General features: G+C 45.7%; 1 protein-coding gene across 3 annotated transcripts in view; it reads left to right on the forward strand.

Moving 5' to 3' along the window:
- The window catches only part of myo18aa (myosin XVIIIAa), a 95,114-nt gene that overhangs the window by 14,070 nt on the left and 58,873 nt on the right, over positions 1-22,171 (forward strand). For 2 of the 3 annotated variants that reach the window (XM_076274864.1, XM_076274865.1), the window contains exons 3-5: positions 17,195-17,260; positions 20,238-20,325; positions 20,642-20,748. In XM_076274864.1, the coding sequence (XP_076130979.1) occupies positions 17,195-17,260; positions 20,238-20,325; positions 20,642-20,748 (261 nt within the window). Of the gene's footprint in view, positions 1-11,705; positions 12,297-17,194; positions 17,261-20,237; positions 20,326-20,641; positions 20,749-22,171 lie in introns of those variants that run through there. The other variant, XM_076274866.1, reaches the window with a different exon arrangement.

Here is a 22,171-nt window from a genome sequence, read left to right on the forward strand (position 1 = left end):
TTGTTCATATAAATATATATACTTTATTCATCCCCAAAGGGAAATGACAGTGTTCCAGCAGCCACACAGACACAGACACAGACACAGACACAGACACAGACACAGACACAGACACAGACACAGACACAGACACAGACACAGACACAGACACAGACACAGACACAGACACAGACACAGACACAGACACAGTAGACTCAAATGTATCACAATTCAAACGTATGTCCTATTCATATGTACAGATTCCCTCCCTGTACTGGAGTTTCTATGTAGGAATAAGGATTATTAGGACCTCTGGTTTGGATGCTAGTGTTTGTGTTTGTTAGAGTGATCCAGTGCTCCTGGACTGTCTTTGCGTACTATATGAGTTGTGGGGGCTAGTCCAGGTGACTTTATCTCTTGTTGAACATGCCTGCTCCATTCTCCTCCATGACACTGACGCCTGAGTAAGAAGGGTGTCGGCGATTGGATTAATGTCTGCCATCGTTTGTCAACTGCATCCAGCAACTTGCAACACACACACACACACACCCTCCCTCTGGGCGAAGTGGTGATGTTACTGCATACCGTATTAGCATTAGCCACACAGGGATTGGGATTAATGTGGCGGGATTAAACCGCGGCACTCTAAGAATAGACCTCCGCAAAAGGGGAGGGGCCTGCCCAGATTACCAGGGTCACTACTAGAGGGGGTGGAGCCAGAGAGAACCAATGTGACCCACCTTTGAGTCGATGACCCCTGGGCAGCAGGACACATCGCCTTTGCCCTTGTTCTTCTGGGTGGGGTCAGTAAGTCTCTTCTTTAGTGTCCTTGGTGGCTACTGCGACCAAGCGTGATAAAATAGTGTTGTCGAGAGCAGCGCTGTGTCAGGTGGAGGTGATGCAGGAGAGGCGTGTGTGTGAGTGTGAGTGTGAGTGTGTGAGTGCAGGCCTCAGGCCCATCATCATTAATAGCTGAGCTATTCCAGTCATGCCCTCTCCGTTACCTGAGATTGACTTCCCTCTCTACAACGGAGGCCTCCATTCCAAGGTAATGTGCCAGGCTGGCATCTAGTGCAGAGATTGGACATAGAAACTAAGGTAGACCAGTTACTGGTGTTTATGTTTGTGCAACTGTGTGAGTGTCTGTGGTTCTGTGTGTGTGTGTGTGTGTCTGTGGTTGTGTGTGTGTGTGTGTGTGTGTGTGTGTGTTTATTTTGTGTGTTTTTATTTTGTATGTGTGTATGTGTGTGTGTCTGTTGTTTTTTTGCGTGTGTATGTGCACACGTGTGTGTGTGTCTGTATGTGTACATCATCACAGTCCAATTTATTGTTTATATCCACCTTCACACTGACGTCAAGCTTGTTTGAACCTGGGAGACTTTATCACAGAGTGTGTTTACCACACAAACCGTGTGTGTGTGTGTGTGTGTGTGTGTGTGTGTGTGTGTGTGTGTGTGTGTGTGTGTGTGTGTGTGTGTGTGTGTGTGTGTGTGTGTGTGTGTGTGTGTGTGTGTGTGTGTGTGTGTGTGTGTGTGTGTGTGTGTGTGTGTGTGTGTGTGTGTGTGTGTGTGTGTGTGTGGGAGGGTAAGGGAGACACTCTGTGTTGTGTGGTCAGTGTCTTTGGAACGTTAATCAGCTTAGCGTTCTGTGGGCTGCCCCCTCTGTCCCCTGCATTGTATCGTAACCTAGTTACCACAGCCACATCAGACCACCCTGTAGAAAACCTGCAGTCTTATCACAGTGCCACTAACAACGTAGTGTTGTACAACATAGAGTTGGACTGCACCAGGAGCGCATAACAAGTAGGGCTGCTCGATTATGGCAAAAATCATAATTATCATGATGATGAATGATCAATATTGAAATCAAAGCAAAGCATAAAAAACATGCAAAACATAAAGATAATGTATACAACAGTTACCACTGCAAAAAGGGATTGCACTGGGTTTGTAACTCAGGACAAAAGGAGAGCATTGTTACAAAACAACAACAACAACAACACATTGCATTTACATAGCACTTTTCCAGGCCCCCAAAGCACTTTACAGTGAAGGGGGAACCTCACTAACTTCTTATCACTCATAACTCATTAAATGATAATGTTTTCACAATCAGTGGAAGTCATAATTGACGATTAATTGATTAATTTGATTAATTGCACAGCCCTAATACCAAGTATGTGTCGGTCTCCACCTCTGGCAAACCTGGTTGATGTTAACTCGAAGTAAACTTGTAGTAAATCCTATGAAGAGCCCTGGGTCTTCTGCTACCAAAACAAAGCCATGGTGATCTGCTGTTAGGGGTTTACCTCACATTCCAAGTTACTTACTCAGGTTCCATGTTCCATCGGACTCTTATTCACCTGTGCATTTGAAGGAAGTTTGTTGGGATTGTAATGGCTGCCCTGCTAACTAATGTCTCTGCCTGTTTTGGGGGGTTATTGGGTGTTGGAGGGTTGTTAATTCCCAGCACAGCTGCTGTAGGCTTCGGGATGGAGGTAATATGTTGGGGTATGCATGGAGAGACGGCAGACAATAAGAAGACATCCTGGTCAGAAACTTTTCGAGAATATGCAAAACAGAGACAAAACATTTACTTTTTTCATTCATGAGGAAATATGTGACGAGTATTTGATGTATCTCTCCTTGTACTATAAAACCAAAATCTCTTCATGGTTCTGGTTTGTTTGAGAGTTGTGGGTGTTTGCAGGACAGGTTGCAAGGCTAAGTGTCTCAGTCAGTCGTTTTAAGTTTGGTTACTTTACTTTACTTTACTTTGGTGAAATGTACAAGGTAAGGAGTGGGAGAGAGATAGTGTGTTAAGACAATCATTCACACATTCTCGCTTTCATTCACACTCTCTCACTCTCTCTCTCTCTCTCTCTCTCTCTCTCTCTCTCTCTCTCTCTCTCTCTCTCACACTCACACTCACACACACACACACACACACACACACACACACACACTCTTTCCTCTTCCTGTCAAATCCCTTGAGTTCTAGTGACCCTGTTAAGTCCACATGTCAACACTGGCTTTCCTGCAGTGAGCCTATGTGTGGTGACTGACCAAGGAAATGTCTGTCTGTGACTGTGTAGAGTGACCAGTGAAGTCTGTCTCCATGTTACTGGGTATCAGAGAGGGCACACTGGACCATACTGTCCTGACATGTCCTCACATGTCCTGACTGACTGACTGACTGACTGACTGGGATTGTATCCTCATCTCATAGGCCTGATACCAGTTTTTATGAATGAATGAATGAATGAATGAGTGGGCTGCACACACATGGATGAACAAATGAATGAGACAAATACTGACTGACTGGTGAATGAATGAATGAATGAATGCATGTATGTTGTGAGGCTGGTATGTATGTATGGATGGATGGATGGATGAATGAAAGAAGGCATGTTGTGAGGCTGGTATGGACATATGAATGAGTGAATGAATGAATGAATGAAAGAAGGCATGTTGTGAGGCTGGTATGGATGGACGGATGGGTTGATGGATGGATGGATGTATGAATGAAAGAAGGCATGTTGTGAGGCTGGTATGGATGGATAGATGGATGGATGAATGAATGAAAGAAGGCATGTTGTGAGGCTGGTATGGATGTATGAATGAGTGAATGAATGAATGAATGAAAGAAGGCATGTTGTGAGGCTGGTATGGATGTATGAATGAGTGAATGAATGAATGAATGAATGAAAGAAGGCATGTTGTGAGGCTGGTATGGATGTATGAATGAGTGAATGAATGAGTGAATGAATGAATGAATGAAAGAAGGCATGTTGTGAGGCTGGTATGGATGTATGAATGAGTGAATGAATGACTGAATGAATGAATGAATGAATGAATGAAAGAAGGCATGTTGTGAGGCTGGTATGGATGTGTGAATGAATGAGTGAATGAATGAATGAATGAATGAATGAATGAAAGAAGGCATGCTGTGAGGCTGGTATGGATGTATGAATGAGTGAATGAATGAATGAATGAATGAAAGAAGACATGTTGTGAGGCTGGTATTGATGGATGGATGGGTTGATGGATAGATGGATGGATGAATGAAAAAAAGCATGTTGTGAGGCTGGTATGGCTGTATGAATGAGTGAATAAATGAATGAATGAATGAAAGAAGGCATGTTGTGAGGCTGGTATGTATGGATGGATGGATGGATGTATGAATGAAAGAAGGCATGTTGCGAGGCTGGTATTGATGGATGGATGGGTTGATGGATAGATGGATGGATGAATGAAAAAAAGCATGTTGTGAGGCTGGTATGGCTGTATGAATGAGTGAATGAATGAATGAATGAATGAAAGAAGGCATGTTGTGAGGCTGGTATGGATGGATGGATGGATGGATGAATGAAAGAATGAATATATGAATATACAGTATGTTCTCTCATCCATACCAGTCTCACAACATTCAGTCACAGCTTAACTCTGGGTGACTTACTCTGAATGAGACCTGATGGAGACTGAATGGCGGTCCGTCCAGCGGAACCAGATGAAGTGTGCGGTGCCTCTGACCTTGCGTGTGTGATACAATGCTCTCCGGTGTTCGCTCTGACCTAACAACTGACTGCTCACCCTTCCCCATTCAACACGCATGAGCTCTGTGTGTGTGTGTGTGTGTGTGTGTGTGTGTGTGTGTGTGTGTGTGTGTGTGTGTGTGTGTGTGTGTGTGTGTGTGTGTGTGTGTGTGTGTGTGTGTGTGTGTGTGTGTGTGTGTGTGTGTGTGTGTGTGTGTGTGTGTGTGTGTGTGCGCGCATGGGAGGCCTGTGGAGGATTGAGTGATATCATGGCAGCCAGTGTTATCTCACTGTCTGCATGGAGAGGGAGGGGTAGTTGATTGATGTTGGTGGTAGAAGTCATTTTTTCTTTCACTGAAAGAAATTTCCCCACAGACTCTGTTAGTCTATCGACATATTTCCATGTAGGCTACATATTTAGAGAGAGATATACACACACTAGCTTTTTTTTAGCTATAGCTGGATTCCATGTTTGACACCTGCGAAAGTCTGTTTAAACTTGTTGAAGCCCTTGGCCCCCTTGTGGCAGTAGGGGGCAATTTCTGGCAGAATCAAAATCTTTTTTGTCAGATGTTGCCACAGAAAGTTAAGACTAAAAGGCAGTAAGAGAAGCAGTAAGAAAGTATATAACAGGTAAGTTGGTCTCTAGTAAGTTTTTTTTAAGTCTTTATTTCAAAAGTATCATTAGAGGAACACTTCAATGCTTTTAGGTTTCTTCCCACATTCTCAACCAAAGTTGTTTTTATATGGATTAATTTATCAGAACAACTATGGTGTGGGGGAACTGTAGTGAGAGAACTCTGTGGAAAGGGGGACCGTTGTGTGTGGGGCACTTGGTAGCCACTGTGGTTGCTTTGTGAGTTGAGATTGACTAGGCTGTGCTGTGGTAACCTTAGTGATGGACGTCAGTCTCCACCAAGCCAGCCTGCTGTTTAAAGGTGCACGCCAACATAGCTAACCTGTAGCTAAAAGAGAGCAGGGTATGTATCCTCTTATCTAACTCAGGGGCAGACGGCCAATAAGCAAATTTTGAAATTTTGAAAAAGTTGGCATGTGCCGTTAACTGCTGTGGGTTTTCACTGTTATTGCACAGACAGAGAAGAGGTTAGACTGCGGGTAAGCTCATTTCCCAAGAGGTTGGCAGGTTCCGTTAACTGCTGTGGGTTTTCACAAGAACCTTCCAATAGGTTTGAGAAAGCTTGGTGCTCCACTGAGGGGGGCCCTTCAGGATTGATCCCCATACTGAAGCACTGCGCCCGGGGGAAGGCGTGACGAGAGAAGGGGGCTGCCATGGCACTGTTTGTCTGCTATTTATAGACCCCAGGACACTTGCAGCTGTCTTTCTACCTCCCCCTCCACACACACACACACACACACACACACACACACACACACACACCCCTCACCCCTCCCTTCCCCTGTGTGTCTTGCCGTCAAGCTCTCAGCGTGTCCACTCCTCCGCTGACACACACGTACACACACACACATAGCCCGTCCCCAACTTCTGCTGGCGCTGTCTGGACTCCCACCCTGCGCGTTGAGCCTCGGACTAGACTACCCCTCGCTGGACCCTCTCCCCCTGGCCGTCTCCTCATACGGGTGCCCCGGTGCCGCGCTGCAGATCAGGTAATGGGCCTTTAGAGAGCCGCGGGGTCGAGTGGCGCAGCATACCCAGCTAAGGTATGCTGGTAGAGAGGAGAAGATAAGAAGACCGCTTCTGGTTCCCAGTAGTGTGAGTGAGTGAGTGAGTGCGTGCGTGTGTGTGTGTGTGTGTGTGTGTGTGTGTGATACCAGGCCGAGGAGCTGAAGGCCTGCCCCAGTGCGGACCCTATTTATAGGAGTGGACGCTGATGAAAGCTGGGCCAGAGACAGGGTTACATGGCATGCTGGGCCGTGCTGGGCTCGAACGGGCCAGCTCTGTGTGGAGAGAGGAGACACTTAGCACAGTTCAACAGCACTAATGCTATTCAGTAGCCTGTAGGCTTTGAACTAACCACTCATAGTAAGGTCAGTTTTGTGAAAAGGTTTTTGAATAATAAGATGTATTCAGTTATTATATTATCAAATGTGCTAAGTGTGTTATCAAATGTGTTAAGTATGTTGCAGTGTGTGTGTGTGTGTGTGTGTGTGTGTGTGCGCTGCATCTGCACGTGGTGTTGTTGGGATGTTTGAAGCTCGTAGCCCAGATTAGGCAGTGCTTGTTGACCAGTGTCAGGGGAATGTGCTGCTGTAGTGGTAGAGCTCTGTCTTTCCACTGTGTATTGCTCAGGATTCTCACTGCTGTGTGGCTGCGTTAAAGTATTTCCATCTAATATCCCCAAGCTTTATTTCATGGTGCTTTTGAAACTGTAGTTTAGTTGAGTGTTGCAAGTCTTACTTTTGTAGAAAGCCATGCTAACATATATGGCATCAACATCAATGTTTTGAAGGTGTTAAAATGTAACTTACACACAGTTAAAATGAAAGAGTTAATACTCAGTGGAGCTTATTCTGTATGGCGGTAAACCACAGCTCAGTTGTGTCTACTGGGGAGAATTAATTAATAATTAATTAATTTTCATGTAAGTCTCTTAGGATAAAAGCGTCTACTAAATGAATGCAGGTAAATGTAAATGTATTTTAGATCACTTCTGGAGAGCAAGAGAGATGGAAATGTCCAAAGTACTTCTGGTCATTTGGTCAGTTTGAAAGCTGCTAAATATGAGCGTCAGAGCGAGTGCAAGAGAGGGACGTTGACACACTTAGACTGCAGATTAAAACTGCTGGCATGACAAGAGGCTGGTGTAGCCTGTATGTGGCATGCTGCTCATATTCACTACATCAAATCCACTCACAAGTACATTTGTAAATCCACTGGACTACTAGAAGCTTGGGGAGTAGTTTCATGCTTTTAAACATTTAAAAAAAATATATATAATTTTAGTCAGGTTCAGAAGCTACTTCACAGTTATGCTAATAGTTTAGTGAGAGCTGACACTGTCCTGTGTTGGTGTCCCAGTAACGTTGCTGTTTCCCGCTTCTGTGCTCTGTCTTCCATAGCTGTCCATTTCACCCTGTGTGCCGTGTGCTGCGCCCGCCGCATGGTCCTAGTGCCCCTCTAGTGGGAAGACCAGCCTCCATCTCTCCCCCATCCTCATATTGTACTTCCTCCTGTTTTTCTCTTCTTTGTGTGTGATCACTCTCTCTCTCTGTCTGTTTCTATACCTCCTTCACTCATTCTGTTTTCCATTCATTCTCTCCTTTCTCTTACTTCCCTTCTTTTCTGTCTCATCCTTCCTCTATTATCTTCTTTCTTCCTCTCTTTCTTTCATTCTATCTCTCTTTCTTTTTCTCCCCTTTTCCTCCCTTCTCTCCTTTTCGTTCTTTCTTTCTTTCTCTCTCTCTCTTTCTCTCTCTCTCTCTCTCTCTCTTTCTTTCTGTATTTCTCTCTCCTTTCCCTCCCTCCTGTCCCCTGCCCTGTCCACTGTGTCTGCTGTCCCTGTCTGCCCATGACCTGTGCTGTGGGCATCAGTCATGGCTTTCTCATCACGCTTCTCGTTCTGGGAGAAAAAGGGAGGTTTGCGTTTGTTTGTGTTTGTTTGTGTGTGTTTGTGTGTCTGTGTTTGTTTCTGCTTGATTCTGAATGCTTTATTCATAGTCCGCAATGCATGCAGATCATGACCACAACAGTGCATTAGAAGTAGTAATGCATTAGTAGTGCATTAGTAGTACACTACTGTTCAAAAGTTTGGGGTCACTTAGAAATTTCCATTCCACTCCATTATAGACAGAATACCAGCTGAGATCAGTTGCATTGTTTTTTTTAATCAGGGCAGCAGTTTTCAGATTACATATGTGCTTACATAATCGCAAAAGGGTTCTCCAATGTTTTCTCAGTTAGTCTTTTAAAATGATATCAGATTAACAAACAGAATGTGCCTTTGGAACATTGGATGAATGGTTGCTGATAATGGGTAATGTAGATATTACATTAAAAATCAGCCATTTCTTTCTACAAGTCATTTACAACATTAATGATGAAAACAAGGACATTTCTAAGTGAGCCCAAACTTTTGAATACTAGTGTACATTAGTGGTACACTAGCGGTACATTAATAGTCCTTTAATAGCGAATAGTGAATTTCTCTCACAATTTAGGATTTTCAGTATTGCATGTGTTCAGTTAGACCATATTAGGTGTGTTTGTTTTAGTTGACTTGATAATGTGCATTAGTTTTAATAAACCTGAGTAAGCAGTTTTCTAGAAAAACATTTGGTTCTTGTCCAGGCTACTCTATATGAGTCATGTACAGATATACAGATCTGTGTTTTTCTATCTCAGAGAAAAGCGGTATTTGCAGAGATGGGAAACCCGGTCTCAGAAAATAAAAGTCCTCCCACATACAAAAAAAAAAAAATCCTTCAGTAAAATGATTCTTATTAGCTCAACTCTTCAGCCTTAGATTTTCAGTAGAGTATCTAATTGGTGAAATCAACTGTCTTAGGCGCACAAGTAAAACCATTACATGGTTGCACTTGAACCGGGAATTTACACCGTTTTTGAAGTGTTTTTCAGTCACAGGTCTGATGGCTGCTGGTGATAGAATTGCATTAGAATCAGTGTATCAGTTTACACTGGCAGCACTTTATGTGCCCATTAAGGCCGTTAAAGGAAAGCATAAGCACTTCAATCACGCCTCATTTCTATTGTAGAGTGCATGTGAAGCATACACATAGAAAAACTCATGAACAAACACATTGCTGTGTCACGTCAGAGACAGAGACAGTACAAATTCATTTATTAACATTTCACTCTTGCTTGTGTCTTAGCTGGCGGTATAAATTCCCAACTACTTTCTGAAGCCAGTTTTCCCATGTCTGGTTATTGGAGAGGAAGAACAACATGTTACAACGAGAGCATTCGGCAGCATCATGTGGTGTTCCCCCCCCCCCCCCCCCCATCAGCACTCCTCAAGCAGGGCTTAAATAACGTTCAGCCTCTTTCCCCTTCAGGTGAAAGACGTTATCCCGTCGGCAGGCTCCAAAGCTTCAAGCGTAAGTCGAAGCGCATGTTTCACAGCAATTTCTCCGATTTCTGTGATCTCAACCAGCTGCACACACAGCACCCCACACACACAGGCCGCCAGGCTTACAGGTGTCTCAGAGTAGAGCCACTCACTCGTGCAGGTCTTTCATTACCCTCTCGGCATTCACCGTACACAGATATCACTGTCTGATAGAGCCTGTCGGTATTAACAGAGGCGGTGGAGGGAGGCGAGGCGTGGCAGAGCTCTTTCAGGCCACTGGCAAGTTCGCAGCCCCCAGGAGAGGCAGAAAGGAGGGCACCTGGCACAGCATGCCCTGGTTTCTGTGTCTGGGGTGCGAAGGGAGGGAGGGAGAGAGGGAGGGAGGGGAGGAAGAGGGTAGGGAGAGAGGGAGGGAGGGGAGGAGAGGGGTAGGGAGAGAGGGAGGAGGGGTACGTCACAGAGAGCTGCACGCCCTTTCTTTGGCTCAGGGTGTAGGCACAGAAACATTGGCCCTAAACTGCGGTTTTGTTTTCAACAAAGCTTTCAGCTTGCGATCTTGCCTCTGTGAAGCTTCCGATCCGCAGCATGGTTCGTGGTTGGGTTTGTTTCTTGGTGATTGAAGATGCGATTGAAGACGGGAGCGCCTGCAGGAATAAATGTGATGGTACACACACCCATCTTGTCCATCTGAAAAAGCTCCTCTAGCTTTGCTGCCTCTATCCTTTCTGTTTTTGTTGTTTACCAAAAAAAAAAAAAGTTTTACATCCATTCGGTGAATAAGCTAAACACTGTTTGCTAATAAACAGGAACAAGTTCTGTAATCGCTGCGTGCATGGTGCTGGTGCACCCTCTTTCACTTTCCTGTGCAAACAAAATCTGTGCATTCCAACTAGTGCGTACTAATTCTGCTGTTGAACAACTAAATTTCTTTTATTTTACAGAAAAATATAAATTGCCTTCTTTCATGCAGTTAATGGGCTACAGTGTAGTGAAGAGTTGGGAAGTTATGGTAGGCCAACTTGTGAATATACAGTACACACAGGGGAAATTCTCTCTAGGCCTACACAAAGTGTGTACGGCTGTACACATGCAGGCACCACTGATTGAAGATATGTTCCATTGATGGGATAGAAAGACCTTTAGCTGCCTTCATATTAGTGTGAGTTTAGACAGATTAGGTTTTTCAGTGTATGAAGTGTAAGATTCACAATAACATACATTTAACCTGGTGCTTGGGCCCCCACAGACAACTGTGGTTGCAGCCTTATTGTGATTCCTGACTTTGTAAAGAAAACAAGTTATCATAGACTTTTTTTGTGTTTGACCCAAGGAATGACACAATGCCAGTTGCCACTGTACAGTTTTGATTTGACCCGAAAGGTCTGGTGATATCTGACTTGGCTGTAGCTGAGTTGGAGCAGTCTGACCGCGAGTGCCGCCTGCGTGGTACACTCCACACATATGATGAAGCATTGATAAGAATGCGAGACTTTTCCATGTATGTTTTGAAACTGATTGGTGCTATTATAATATTCAGGAACAGGCGAGCTCAACTTCAAAAATAAAATTCCCATCTTAGGGTGCGAGTTATGAAGGCAAAGTTGAGAGCCGCTCTCAAGCATTAACTCTTGAGCAGTCTTTATTGGACCATGTGGTCAATAAACATATGCGGGTCAGCCTAGGGCCGAAACATGTATGTTTATTGACATGGTTGATGCTTGAGAGTATGGTTTTCAACTTTGTTTTCAAGCTACTAGAATATTACTTGGCTTCACAGTCCCCGAGTATTTCATGGTTAAATATGTATGCTTCTCCCCTGTCCACCACTCCTGTGTTGTTTGTGATCGTGCCTGGGACCGCTGCAGTCTGACAGCGAGGGCAGTCTGAGCACTCAGTCTCCGTCTCCATCTCAGTCCCAGGCTTCTCGTGACCCCGCATCAGACGCCGTCCAGAGGAGGAGCTCCGACGCTCCCACTGCAGACGGGAAGACCGCCACTAACAACAGCACCAACTCCTCCACCACCCCCTCCACCAGTAGCACCAGCGGCGGCCCAGCGCAGGGCAGCCGCCCGCCCGACGACATGCAGGGGTTCAGGAGGTTTGGGAGGAGGGAGCCTCCGGAGGCCCCTCCAGCACCCCCACCCCCACCCCCAACTTCAGCAGCAGCAGCAGCGGCGGCGGCCAACTCCGTTCCCAAGGGTGCAAAGGCGGCTTCAGGGCCTCCAGCCTCTGGCAAACAGGAGAAGGACGACATCTCCATGGGCCTGGCCAGCCTCATGGGCCGAGCCAGAACCAAGGAGCACCGGCCGCGGACGCGCAACTCGGACCGCAAGGAGGAGGAGGTGAAGGAGGAGGCGCAGAAGACCGCAGAGGAGACGAAAGAGGCCGAGTCTGCAGCCACACCTGCCCCTCCTACCTCTGCTCCTCCTACTCCTGCCCCAGCACAAGCTTCTGTTACCCCTGCCCCCCCAACGCCCAAACCAGACCCTCTCGCACCCCCGGCAGGGTTCATCCCCGCCCCCACTCCCAAGCCCAACCCACTATCCCCGCCTCCTGGGTTTATCCCCGCCTTCAAAGCCAACCCGTTAGCCCCACCCGCGGGCTTCATACCCGCCCCAAAACCAAACCCACTCGCTCCTCCGGCCGGCTTCATCCCGCTCCCCAAGAAGGACCCCTTCGCCCCCGTGGCAGGGTTCCTCCCCCCTCCCAAACCCGACCCTCTGGCGCCCCCTGCAGGGTTCATCCCCATGCGCCCCTCCGCTGTGCGCAAGCCTGAGGTAAAGTACAGACGGCCTGCCAACTGACCGACTGAATGCCCACTCAACAGACTCACCAGACTAATGCCCAGTGCCCAGTAGAGAGAGCTAAATGCATGTCTCCTACTGTAATTTCCCATGTAGAAGATGCATCGTGTATCAACCCGCATGACGTTTATATTTAAATTAAAAAAATAAAAAAGCATGTATTGACTGCTCCTGTGTATTAACCGCAGTTTCTTAAAAAATACTACTATTACTACTACTATTATTTCACTTCTGTAGTTACTGGCATCGGTGGCATGTGTGAAACCACTCAGTTGTGGATTGAGTGCCCACAAGCCCAATGAATCAGAATCAGTTTGTGCTTTATTCTAAAAGAAAAATAAAGAAAAGAAATGCCCACCCCTGTGTATTAATCTCACAGCTGAAGACATTTTGCATAATCAATGTATAAACCTCAGTCAATAGACAGGACATTACAGTATACATCACAGATTGACTGTTACTATTCGATACTTTGCTACTATTCGATTCCATTTGTGAGCTTCAATAGAGTAGGACTGAAAGGGAGCAGTGAATCGTGTGACTAATAGACTGGCCTGTGTGTGAAGTGTGTGGGTACAAACATTGACCCTTGTGACTTTGGCAGGTTGAACAGTGTGTTGGTTCAGTTTTTGACAGTTCAGTTTTGACACACTGAACCAAGCTGTTGGTCTTGTTCCACGGTGTGCTGTGCTGTGGTGAACTATAACCCTCTTTATTCTTCAACACTCCCTCAGTGTTTCTGTCGGTTGTGCTGAATTAGCCCTCTTCAACACTCTCCCAGTGTTGGTTGTGCTGAACTAACACTGTTCAGGATTCTGTCAGTGTTGATTATGCTGAACTAATACTGTTCAGGATTCTCTGAGTTGTTTGGCGTGAGAACATCTTTTTTAAACCAGGAAATGAGTCTGCAAATGTGACTGATCGGATTTGAATGCGGGAAGTGTCGTTGCATGGATAAACAAAACCTTTCTGAGAACACTTGTGTTTGTTTACGTAGACATTCTGGACTATGCCTGGAATGCTGTCTGGCTTTCTGTGGTGTTTATGAGAGCGTCAGCCTGCATTAGTTAACGATGATTCACTCTATTCAGCCTGCTTTGCCACCTGGTATCACCCAGCTACAGGGGTGTGCCTCATACTTTCTCCTCACTGATATTTGTGTGTGTGTGTACGTGTGTCTGTGCACATGTGCGTTTCTGTGTGTGTGTACGTGTGTCTGTGCACATGTGCGTTTCTGTGTGTGTGTATGTGTATGTGTGTCTGTGTATGTGTGTGTGTCTGTGCACATGTGCGTTTGTGTGTGTATGTGTATGTGTGTCTGTGTGTGTGTGTCTGTGTGTGTCTGTGTGTCTGTGTGTGTGTGTGTGTGTCTGTGTGTGTGTGCGTGCGCATGTGTGTGTGCTGTGCTGTGCTGTGGTGTGTATCTATGTGTGTGTGTGATGTTGGTGCGCAGATGAAAGCAGCAGCAGCAGCAGCATCTCGTGGCCCTGCTGCCCCGACAGGAAAAGCCACCGCCGGGACCACGCAGTCTCAGGGCTCCGCCCCACAGGTGTGTGCAAGGAAGACTGCACACCGTGTGTCTGTGTGTGTGAGAGAGATTTTAGATATGTATGCATTTAACTACTTGAAGGCCCCTGTGGGTTTAAATGTTGTGTGTCCCATTAAATACAGAGCTTTATGGTTCGAGGGGACTAAAAAACTCTCTGATGCCACCCGAGAGGCCTTTTGAGTCTTCCACTGTCTGATGGAACACGGGGTGGGTGGGTGATTGGCAGAGAAAAGAGCCGTGTAAAAGCAGGAGTGTTTTTCTACGTAGTCAGTTACCATGCTTGTTGCACAGCAGAGGGGTATTCCAAGTATGTGGTTTCGTTACATACCTGGGTAAGTCAACTCAGATGGAGTAAGACGTAAGCCTCCTAATAGATGAGCCCCCATCATTTCGTAATTTACCCAGGTTTGTCACTAAACCATGTATTTGCCTTTGAATACCACCAACAATAGGTGTATGGGTGTTGTCAACATTTGTCTCTCTTGGGAAACCTTTCTGTCCTCACGTGTGTTGGGGGCTTCTGCCTGTAGGTGGCGCCACTACTAGTCCCTACAGAGGAGAACCACAAACGCCTCAAGGAGGTCCTCACCATGGAAAATACTGTAATTTCACCCTCTCTCTCTCTCTCTCTCCCTCTCTCTCTGTATTCTCTCTATCACTCTCACTCCTGATGTCTCTCTCTCTCTCTCTCTGTGTATTCTTTCTATCACTCACTCCTGATGTCTCTCTCTCTTCCTCTCTCTATCTCTTGCTCTCTGTCCCTCTATCTATCTATCTATCTATCTATCTATCTATCTATCTATCTATCTATCTATCTATCTCTCTCTCTCTCTCTCTCTCGTATGCGCATACAGACTCTCAGTCTCTGACTTCTTGCTGTGTTTGGAGCAAAGCATCTCTGTGTGTGTTTGAAGCTAAGTTTCTCTATGTGTGTGTGTGTTTGTGTGTTGCTCAGCCCCAGTCTGTGCAGGACCGCTCGTTCTCAGTCTCCATCACCGCATAGCCCCGCACAGTACACACTCATACTAGCTCTGGTTCTTGATCCAGAATCGCGCCAGATCAGATCCAGATCCAATTCAGAGTCATCTCGACCTTTCAGGCTATGAGGAGATCTCTGCACCTCTGCTAACCCAGATGCAGCCACCTCCTTTTGTGAGGCCTGTGTGTATGGTGTGAGCATGACCGTGAGCGCGTGTGTGTATATGGGTGGTGGAGACTGACCTGTCCGTACACCCCGAAGGAAATGGCTGAAGTAATGGTTCCTCCATTGCCTTTAGCACCAGTGGCTCCCTCTGGACCTGCGCTTGGTCTTTTCTCATGATAGCTGCTTTGTCTGCTTTGGTTTCCACTAGCTATGCAACATGTGGACTGGTGTCCATTTTGGCACATGCTTTCTGGAATGATCTGATGCTTGTGAAAGGTTCATGATATGAAAGGCTAAAAATGTAGAGATATTTAAAAAGGGCAGATTTTCTGAGTATGCAATTCGCTGTCCTCTACTTTGTCAAGGAATGATTATAACCCGCAGTATACAGTGGGGACGATTGGCCGTGTGGAATGCAAGTGTGTTTTATTTGGCATAGGGTTACACTTCAACGCTGACTTTCCCAGTTTCTACACACACACACACACACCTTCTTTATCAGCTAAGAAGGCCAACAAAGAAATACAAACAGGCTTTGAGTAGTGTGCTGGTCAGTGTGTTAATTGTGTACGTTGATTAGTGTGCTAGTCTGTTAATTGTGTAGGTTGATTAGTGGGCTAGTAAGTGTGCATTACAAATGAGTTGCACTAATTAAATGAGTGTGCTAACTACACATTGTAAGTAGATAAGATTCAATTTAGCTTAATCTAGAAGAGTTCTTCCTTAATTGATGTTTTGTCTCCCAGTAAGAGGTAGCAGTGGTAGGCTGACTAGTGGCCTATGGAACTGAGCTGGGTGACCCTGTGTGGCTGTAACTGTGTTGTGAGTTTGTTCTGGTTTATATTTAAACCAATCTCAAAAAGTAATCCGGAAATCCCAAAAAAATCGTACAAATCCAGCGCACCCAGTCAGCTAATCACTCTGGGCTTTCACTCAGCTCTGGGCTTCCAGGGGGTTTGGCCCCGATTGGTTTGGATGCTGACCAACAGTGTCCGGTCCGAACATCTAATCTTGAACAGTGAGGGGCATTCCTCCTCAGAAAGCCTCCATTTTTTTTTTCAATTTTCTTCCTCTTTTACATTTCTCCTTCTATTTGCATGTTCTGGCAAGAGGAAAAAAATAATTACACACATTTATAATCTCTTGGTCATCATACACATTTTCTCATCCTTAGTGGAATAAGACTTCTGACCCCACGTTGACAGGAATCCCTCATTTCTCAGAGAAAAGGATCCAAATATTTCTGTCTGGTGCTCATGTGTGTTCCGTACTCTCCCTGATCTCTGCCAACTGTGGTTGGGCACAAGAGTGTGTAAGACCTCTCTGTAAACCAGTCTGACCCCTGTGTCATTCTGCCGTTAGACTACAGTCTGTCTGAGCACTTAACCCTGTAATGGATCTATGTCTAATCTGGCAGTGGTCAGGGACACTCGTGCCACACACACACACACACACACACACACACACACACACACACACACACACACACACACACACACACACACACACTCTCACACACACACACACAGACACACACACACACACACACACACACACACACACACACACACACACACACACACACACACACACTCTCACACACACACACACACATACACACTCTCTCACACACACACACACACACACACACACACACACACACACACTCGTGCCAGACATGGGGTTTCCCACAATGTTGACCGATCTTACCACCTAATTCTGTTGATGATTGGAATTGGTCATGAGACATGGTAGATGATCTGACCACTGAAAGCTATTTATGACTTTGTTATTAGTTCAGTGTGTTCTTTTGAGCTACACTCCTGGGAGTACGGTGGCCTTGAAGGGCAAAACATAGCGACAAATTGGGAAAGCAACATAAAATGTATTATTGCCCCCATTTGCAGTGTGCTGAGTCAAAGTGGTGTGCAGCTGCGGGTATTTCTTGAGTTTGTTTTTTCTAGGGGTGGTATCTGTTTGCAGTTTTATGGTGTGCATGTGTGTTGTGGACTAAACAAAGTGTTGCGAAGAAGCTTAGATGATCTTTTGTAATTGGTTGGTGATCTTTTTGTTGTGATTTTGTGGTTTGTGTGTGTGTGTGTGCATGTTTGTATGATCGTTTACCTCCAGTAAGTGAAAAGGTTGTTGATCTGTGGCTGACCCTACTGCCCCTTACAGGCGAAGCCGGAAGAGGATCCCGTGGCCATCCTGCAGGCCTCTCACCAGGCAGCCACTCAACCCAAGGTCTGGGGGTGTGTGTGTGTGTGTGTGTGTGTGTGTGTGTGTGTGTGTGTGTGTGTGTGTGTGTGTGTGTGTGTGTGTGTGTGTGTGTGTGTGTGTGTGTGTGTGTGTGTGTGTGTGTGCTGTGATCTGGCCTCACTTCACCTTGTCTCGGTCTACTCAAATGCGTAATTGCACCTCTCTGCTCGCTTTCACTGATTACACTGAGTTGTGGTGTGTGTGTGTGTGTAAATTCATGCATATGTAGGTATATGCATGTGTGTGTATGTGTAGATACAGGTGTCTGTATTTGTGTGAGAGCAGAATGACTAATCATGACTTAATACACAGAAATACAGTTATTTAAACATCTGCATCATATACAGTATAAGCATTGTTTATGTTGTAATGTTGTAGATTGTTTGATGCATGGTGTGGACTAATATGATGATATTGGTTGATGCATGGCGTGGATTATATTTAACATGGTTAACTCCTGTGAAGGAGTGTATATAGGGAGTGTATCAGTGGCATTTCTGTGTGGTATTCAAAGCATGTGGTTGAATGATAAACCTCCTGAGAGAGCCCTCTCACAGAGCAGAGAGCCCTCTGACGTTGTTGTGCATGGAGAAGAAGGCATGTCTAATTCATGAGTGACTCTTCGGTAACCCCATCCATCACTCCATCCATCTGTCTGTCTGTCTGTCTGTCTGTCTGTCTGTCTGTCTGTCATGCATCCATACATCAGCATCTCTCTCTGCTGGAGTTTCAGAGTGGACCTGGCATTCAGTCAGTCAGTCAGTCAGTCAGTCAGTAGTATCATCATCTTCTCATGGAAACTCGAGACTCCACGGTGGGGTGGCCAGCGACAGGGCCAGTCGTGCTCCTTTTGGTGGGGTGGGGGGGTGGGGTGGGGGGGGGTTGTTGGCTGGAGAGTGTAACTCGAGCCTCCTTGCAATGGTTGCGCAGTCCATGTGGAGAGCCACTCCGAGGAAACGGCTGCACCTGGTCACATCTCCATGACAACAAAAAACAAACAAAAAACCCCACTTCGAAGCCACCCAGAGTGGTTAGTGTCATGTTACTGCCTGGTGTCGCCCATTTACTCTCCTACCCATAATGCACTGCATCAATCCTCTCCAAGCTCTTCACCTCTAATTTATGCCCTCGATTATCCCCTTCAGTGTGTGCCATCTGTAGAGGGCCGTTATCGCTGCCGCCAATTTGGAGAATGAGGGGATAGCCCTGCACCCGTGGAAGTGGAGACTCTCATGGGTTTATCTCTTAAGTCATTAGAGCACTCACTCACTCACTCACTCACTCACTCTCTCTCTTCAGTGCTTAGATCTGTGTGTGCAGGTACACTCTTAAAACGAATGTGTTGAAAACAATACAACTTGTGTTGTTTTTAACACATCTCTGTGTCCAGATAGGGACAACACAGTTTGTGTCGTTTCCTTTTTTTTTTTTAATTTGTTACGCAATATGTGTTGAAAATAACACAACTTGCATTGAAAACAACACAACTTGCGTTGTTTTTTAAAACATTTCTGTGTCCAGCTAGGGACAACACATTCGTTTTAAGAGTATAGGCAGCAGAGGAGAAGAGAGGAGAAGAGAGGGAGTGAAGACTCTCATGGGTTTATCTCTTTAGTCATTATAGCACTATTCACTCACTCCCTCTCTGCAGTGCTTAGATCTGTGTGTTCAGGTTGGCAGCAGAGGAGAAGAGAGGGCTTTTGTTATTTGATGGAAAGGAAGAGCAGCACAAATGCTGCCCTGCTGCTGCAGACTCAGAATTGAATAGAAGTGCAAAATGGCAGACGCGGAAACATCTGTCTGTCTGGTCTGTGTTAAACTGTTCTCCCACAGGTGTGTTTTAGTGAATGGTGTTTTCACTGCAGACAGGCTGTTTGTGACTGTAATTGGAGATAAATTGGAATTTGATCTTACCCATAAGCTCCGATGCACCCATACACATACTGACTGACCCTGCAATTGCACCAGCTGGTCCTGGTTTGGCGTGGACTTTGCCAGAACTTTTCCACAACTTCTCCAGATCCAGGCTAGATCTAGTGAAGGCTTAGCCTGGAAGCTAGCTGAACTTAGCCCCGCCCACACAATTTGAGGTCGGGAAGTTCGGTCTGGACTTCGTTGTGGAGCAACTATGCTCTGAACCAGAGCGGTTCGGACCAGAAGAACTCCTGTACGGTTTTGTTCAGAGCTGAAAATGCAACTGTGTTTAACAGAGGACAGATGTAGGTTGCTAGTGACAAAATATTAGCTTTATCTAGCTTTGTAGCTTTGACAGTGCAATAACTTTAAAAAACCACCAGAAAACAATGATAAGGTGATTGTGGAGAAGGAGGATGGTTCGGGTGTTCTTCCTACAGGATTCACCTCCAGTATCCGTTGAAACACGCCCCCTTAATCCCATCCCAATGGAGCAGTATCAGACTCAAAAACGTCAGGCTAGTGAATGCTCAGATCAGGACTAGAATCAGACTAGGATTGCGTTAATTAAAATCCCTTTATTTAAGGTAGGGGCATAATTTGAGTAAAAACGTGACCGTTTTAAGCCCTCTGGGCCTGACACTTCGACAGGGACAGCAGGAACCAGGCTCGAACCAGCGAACCTCCAGCTACCAAACGATTCCTCCACCCCCCTGAGGCACTGGTATTCCATCCATATGGAGCGGATCTGACCCAGTAGTGAAAGTAACACAGCGGACCTGAGTGATGCGGTTTCAGTGGGCTGAAGGGTCGGCCCTGGTATTGACCTGAGTGATGCGGTTTCAGTGGGCTGAAGGGTCTGCCCTGGTATTGACCTGAGTGATGCGGTTTCAGTGGGCTGAAGGGTCTGCTCTGGTATTGACCTGAGTGATGCGGTTTCAGTGGGCTGAAGGGTCTGCCCTGGTATTGACCTGAGTGATGCGGTTTCAGTGGGCTGAAGGGTCTGCTCTGGTATTGACCACTCTCTTCCTCCTCCTCTGTGCCTCAGGTGAAGACGGAGGCGCAGATTGCTGCGGAGAAGGCGTGGTACGGCACGGAGAAAGTATGGCTCGTCCACAAGGATGGCTTCTCCCTCGGTGCGTTCAGCATACCTAACACATACTTATAAGAGTTAATTAACTAGCACATATCACTACAAAAAGAACCCAAAGCTACCATCTTTGCCCATATAAGGAGATCCGGGTACTATCTTTGCCCATTTAAGGTGACCCAGATCTCCGTATATGGGCAAAGATGGCAGTTTTGGGGCAATTTTGTAGGTGAACTTCTTGTTTCTATTGAGTAGCAGTAGAATACATGTATATTATTAAGCCAACAAATAATAAACCAATTTACATCATAAACCATTTGTTTGTTTGTTTGTTTGTTTGTTTGTTTGTCTGCCTTTAATAGCCACCCTGCTGAAGACGGAGGCTGGCAGTCTGCCAGAGGGGAAAGTGAAGATCCGGCTGGAGCATGACGGCTCCCTGCTGGATGTGGACGAGGATGACGTGGAGAAGGTGAGCCTTGTCCTGGAGAGTTCACTAACACAACCTGCGTCTAGCCAGAAACTACCCCGGACGCTTCTGAGTTTGTATTGACCATTGGCATTCGTTTGTGGTTTGCTGATGTGTGCATCAACAATATTGTTAATATCGCCTGAGATACTGAGACACACTGTAATATCACTTTTCAGAGTAAGTCAAAAGCCAGAAGTGAGGTCACTTTGAACATCATACAACTCAAAGGCATTTTTCTAAATTGGTGTCATGTGTTCGTACTATGATTATGTTTAAATGACTTTACAATTCAAAACAAATAGCACACGTATGCATGTTTTGCCAGTAAAATCAGCTAAAATACAGCTAGTTTTGATTTGTTTTCAAGTGTGTTTTGGAGGAAGCAAATGCAACGTTATACTATACGGTGTCTTTACTACTCATTATATTATATATTTGATTATACACATTAGATTATACATAAGTGTCCTTGTCGACTTAAATAACACCACAGATCGCTACATATTAAATTATACATTCAGATTTTAACCGGGCAGTACGCAGATGATTTGGCCAGCTGCACTCATGTAAAAACCCCAGATGACCGTCAAATCTGACTGACCATAGCTCAGATAATTGAAGATCTGACCCAGAACGGCTTAACGTTACTGTCTGGTTTGGCCGGTTGTCCCCTCTATCACTCGGACTCTTTAACACCCTGTCTGGCAAGGCCCAGAGGGACGTGAGCACAGATGTTAAATAATACTCCCGCAGACGTCACCCATCTGTGGGGGCTTGTCCGTCTCCACACACTGCACTGGGGCTTGCCAGTTGGCTATTTGAAAACCGGATAGACTTCATGGGAACTGGGCAGAGAGCAGCGCATAGCTGTGATGGCTGTGTTGTCACGGGGACGGTGGCGGCCATATTGCTGCCCATCTGTGCCACATGGTGAGACAGGGAGACAGACGGATCCCATCAGCAGGAAGTGGAGCCCAGATGGGTCTGCTGGGGGGGACTGGGAAGGGTGGTGATGTGCGGGCAAAGCTGTGAAGTGTGTTTGTGTGTGTGTGTGTGTGGGAGTAAGAATAGACATTCATTCAATGCTGCTTCAGCCAACGCTGGCTCCAACAGATTGGGCAGTCTGGACATCTGTAGTGAGAGGTGTCTGAGTGATGTGATGGAAGTGCTGATCAGAGTCAAAATATAAACTGAAAAACAGAAGCAGACAGAAGCTTTTTAAAATAGCATCATTCAGTCTCTGTTAGTTTCCTGATGGCATTTTCTCAGCTCATTTGGCAGAGCAAAGACACCAAGGAGCCAAAGGCACTGCAAAAATAAATAGAAGTTTGCTTTCATTTGCCACGTTAACACTGATATTCATGCAATACTTTAAACTGATATTTATACAATATTCTAAACTTTATTTATATTTATGATGATA

Source organism: Alosa pseudoharengus, unplaced genomic scaffold (genome assembly GCF_046254945.1).
Source record: "Alosa pseudoharengus isolate Yale_2024_CS ecotype anadromous, Long Island Sound unplaced genomic scaffold, YU_APseudo_1.1 YU_APseudo_1.1_scf_8, whole genome shotgun sequence".
In the NCBI taxonomy this organism is placed as follows: domain Eukaryota; kingdom Metazoa; phylum Chordata; class Actinopteri; order Clupeiformes; family Clupeidae; genus Alosa; species Alosa pseudoharengus.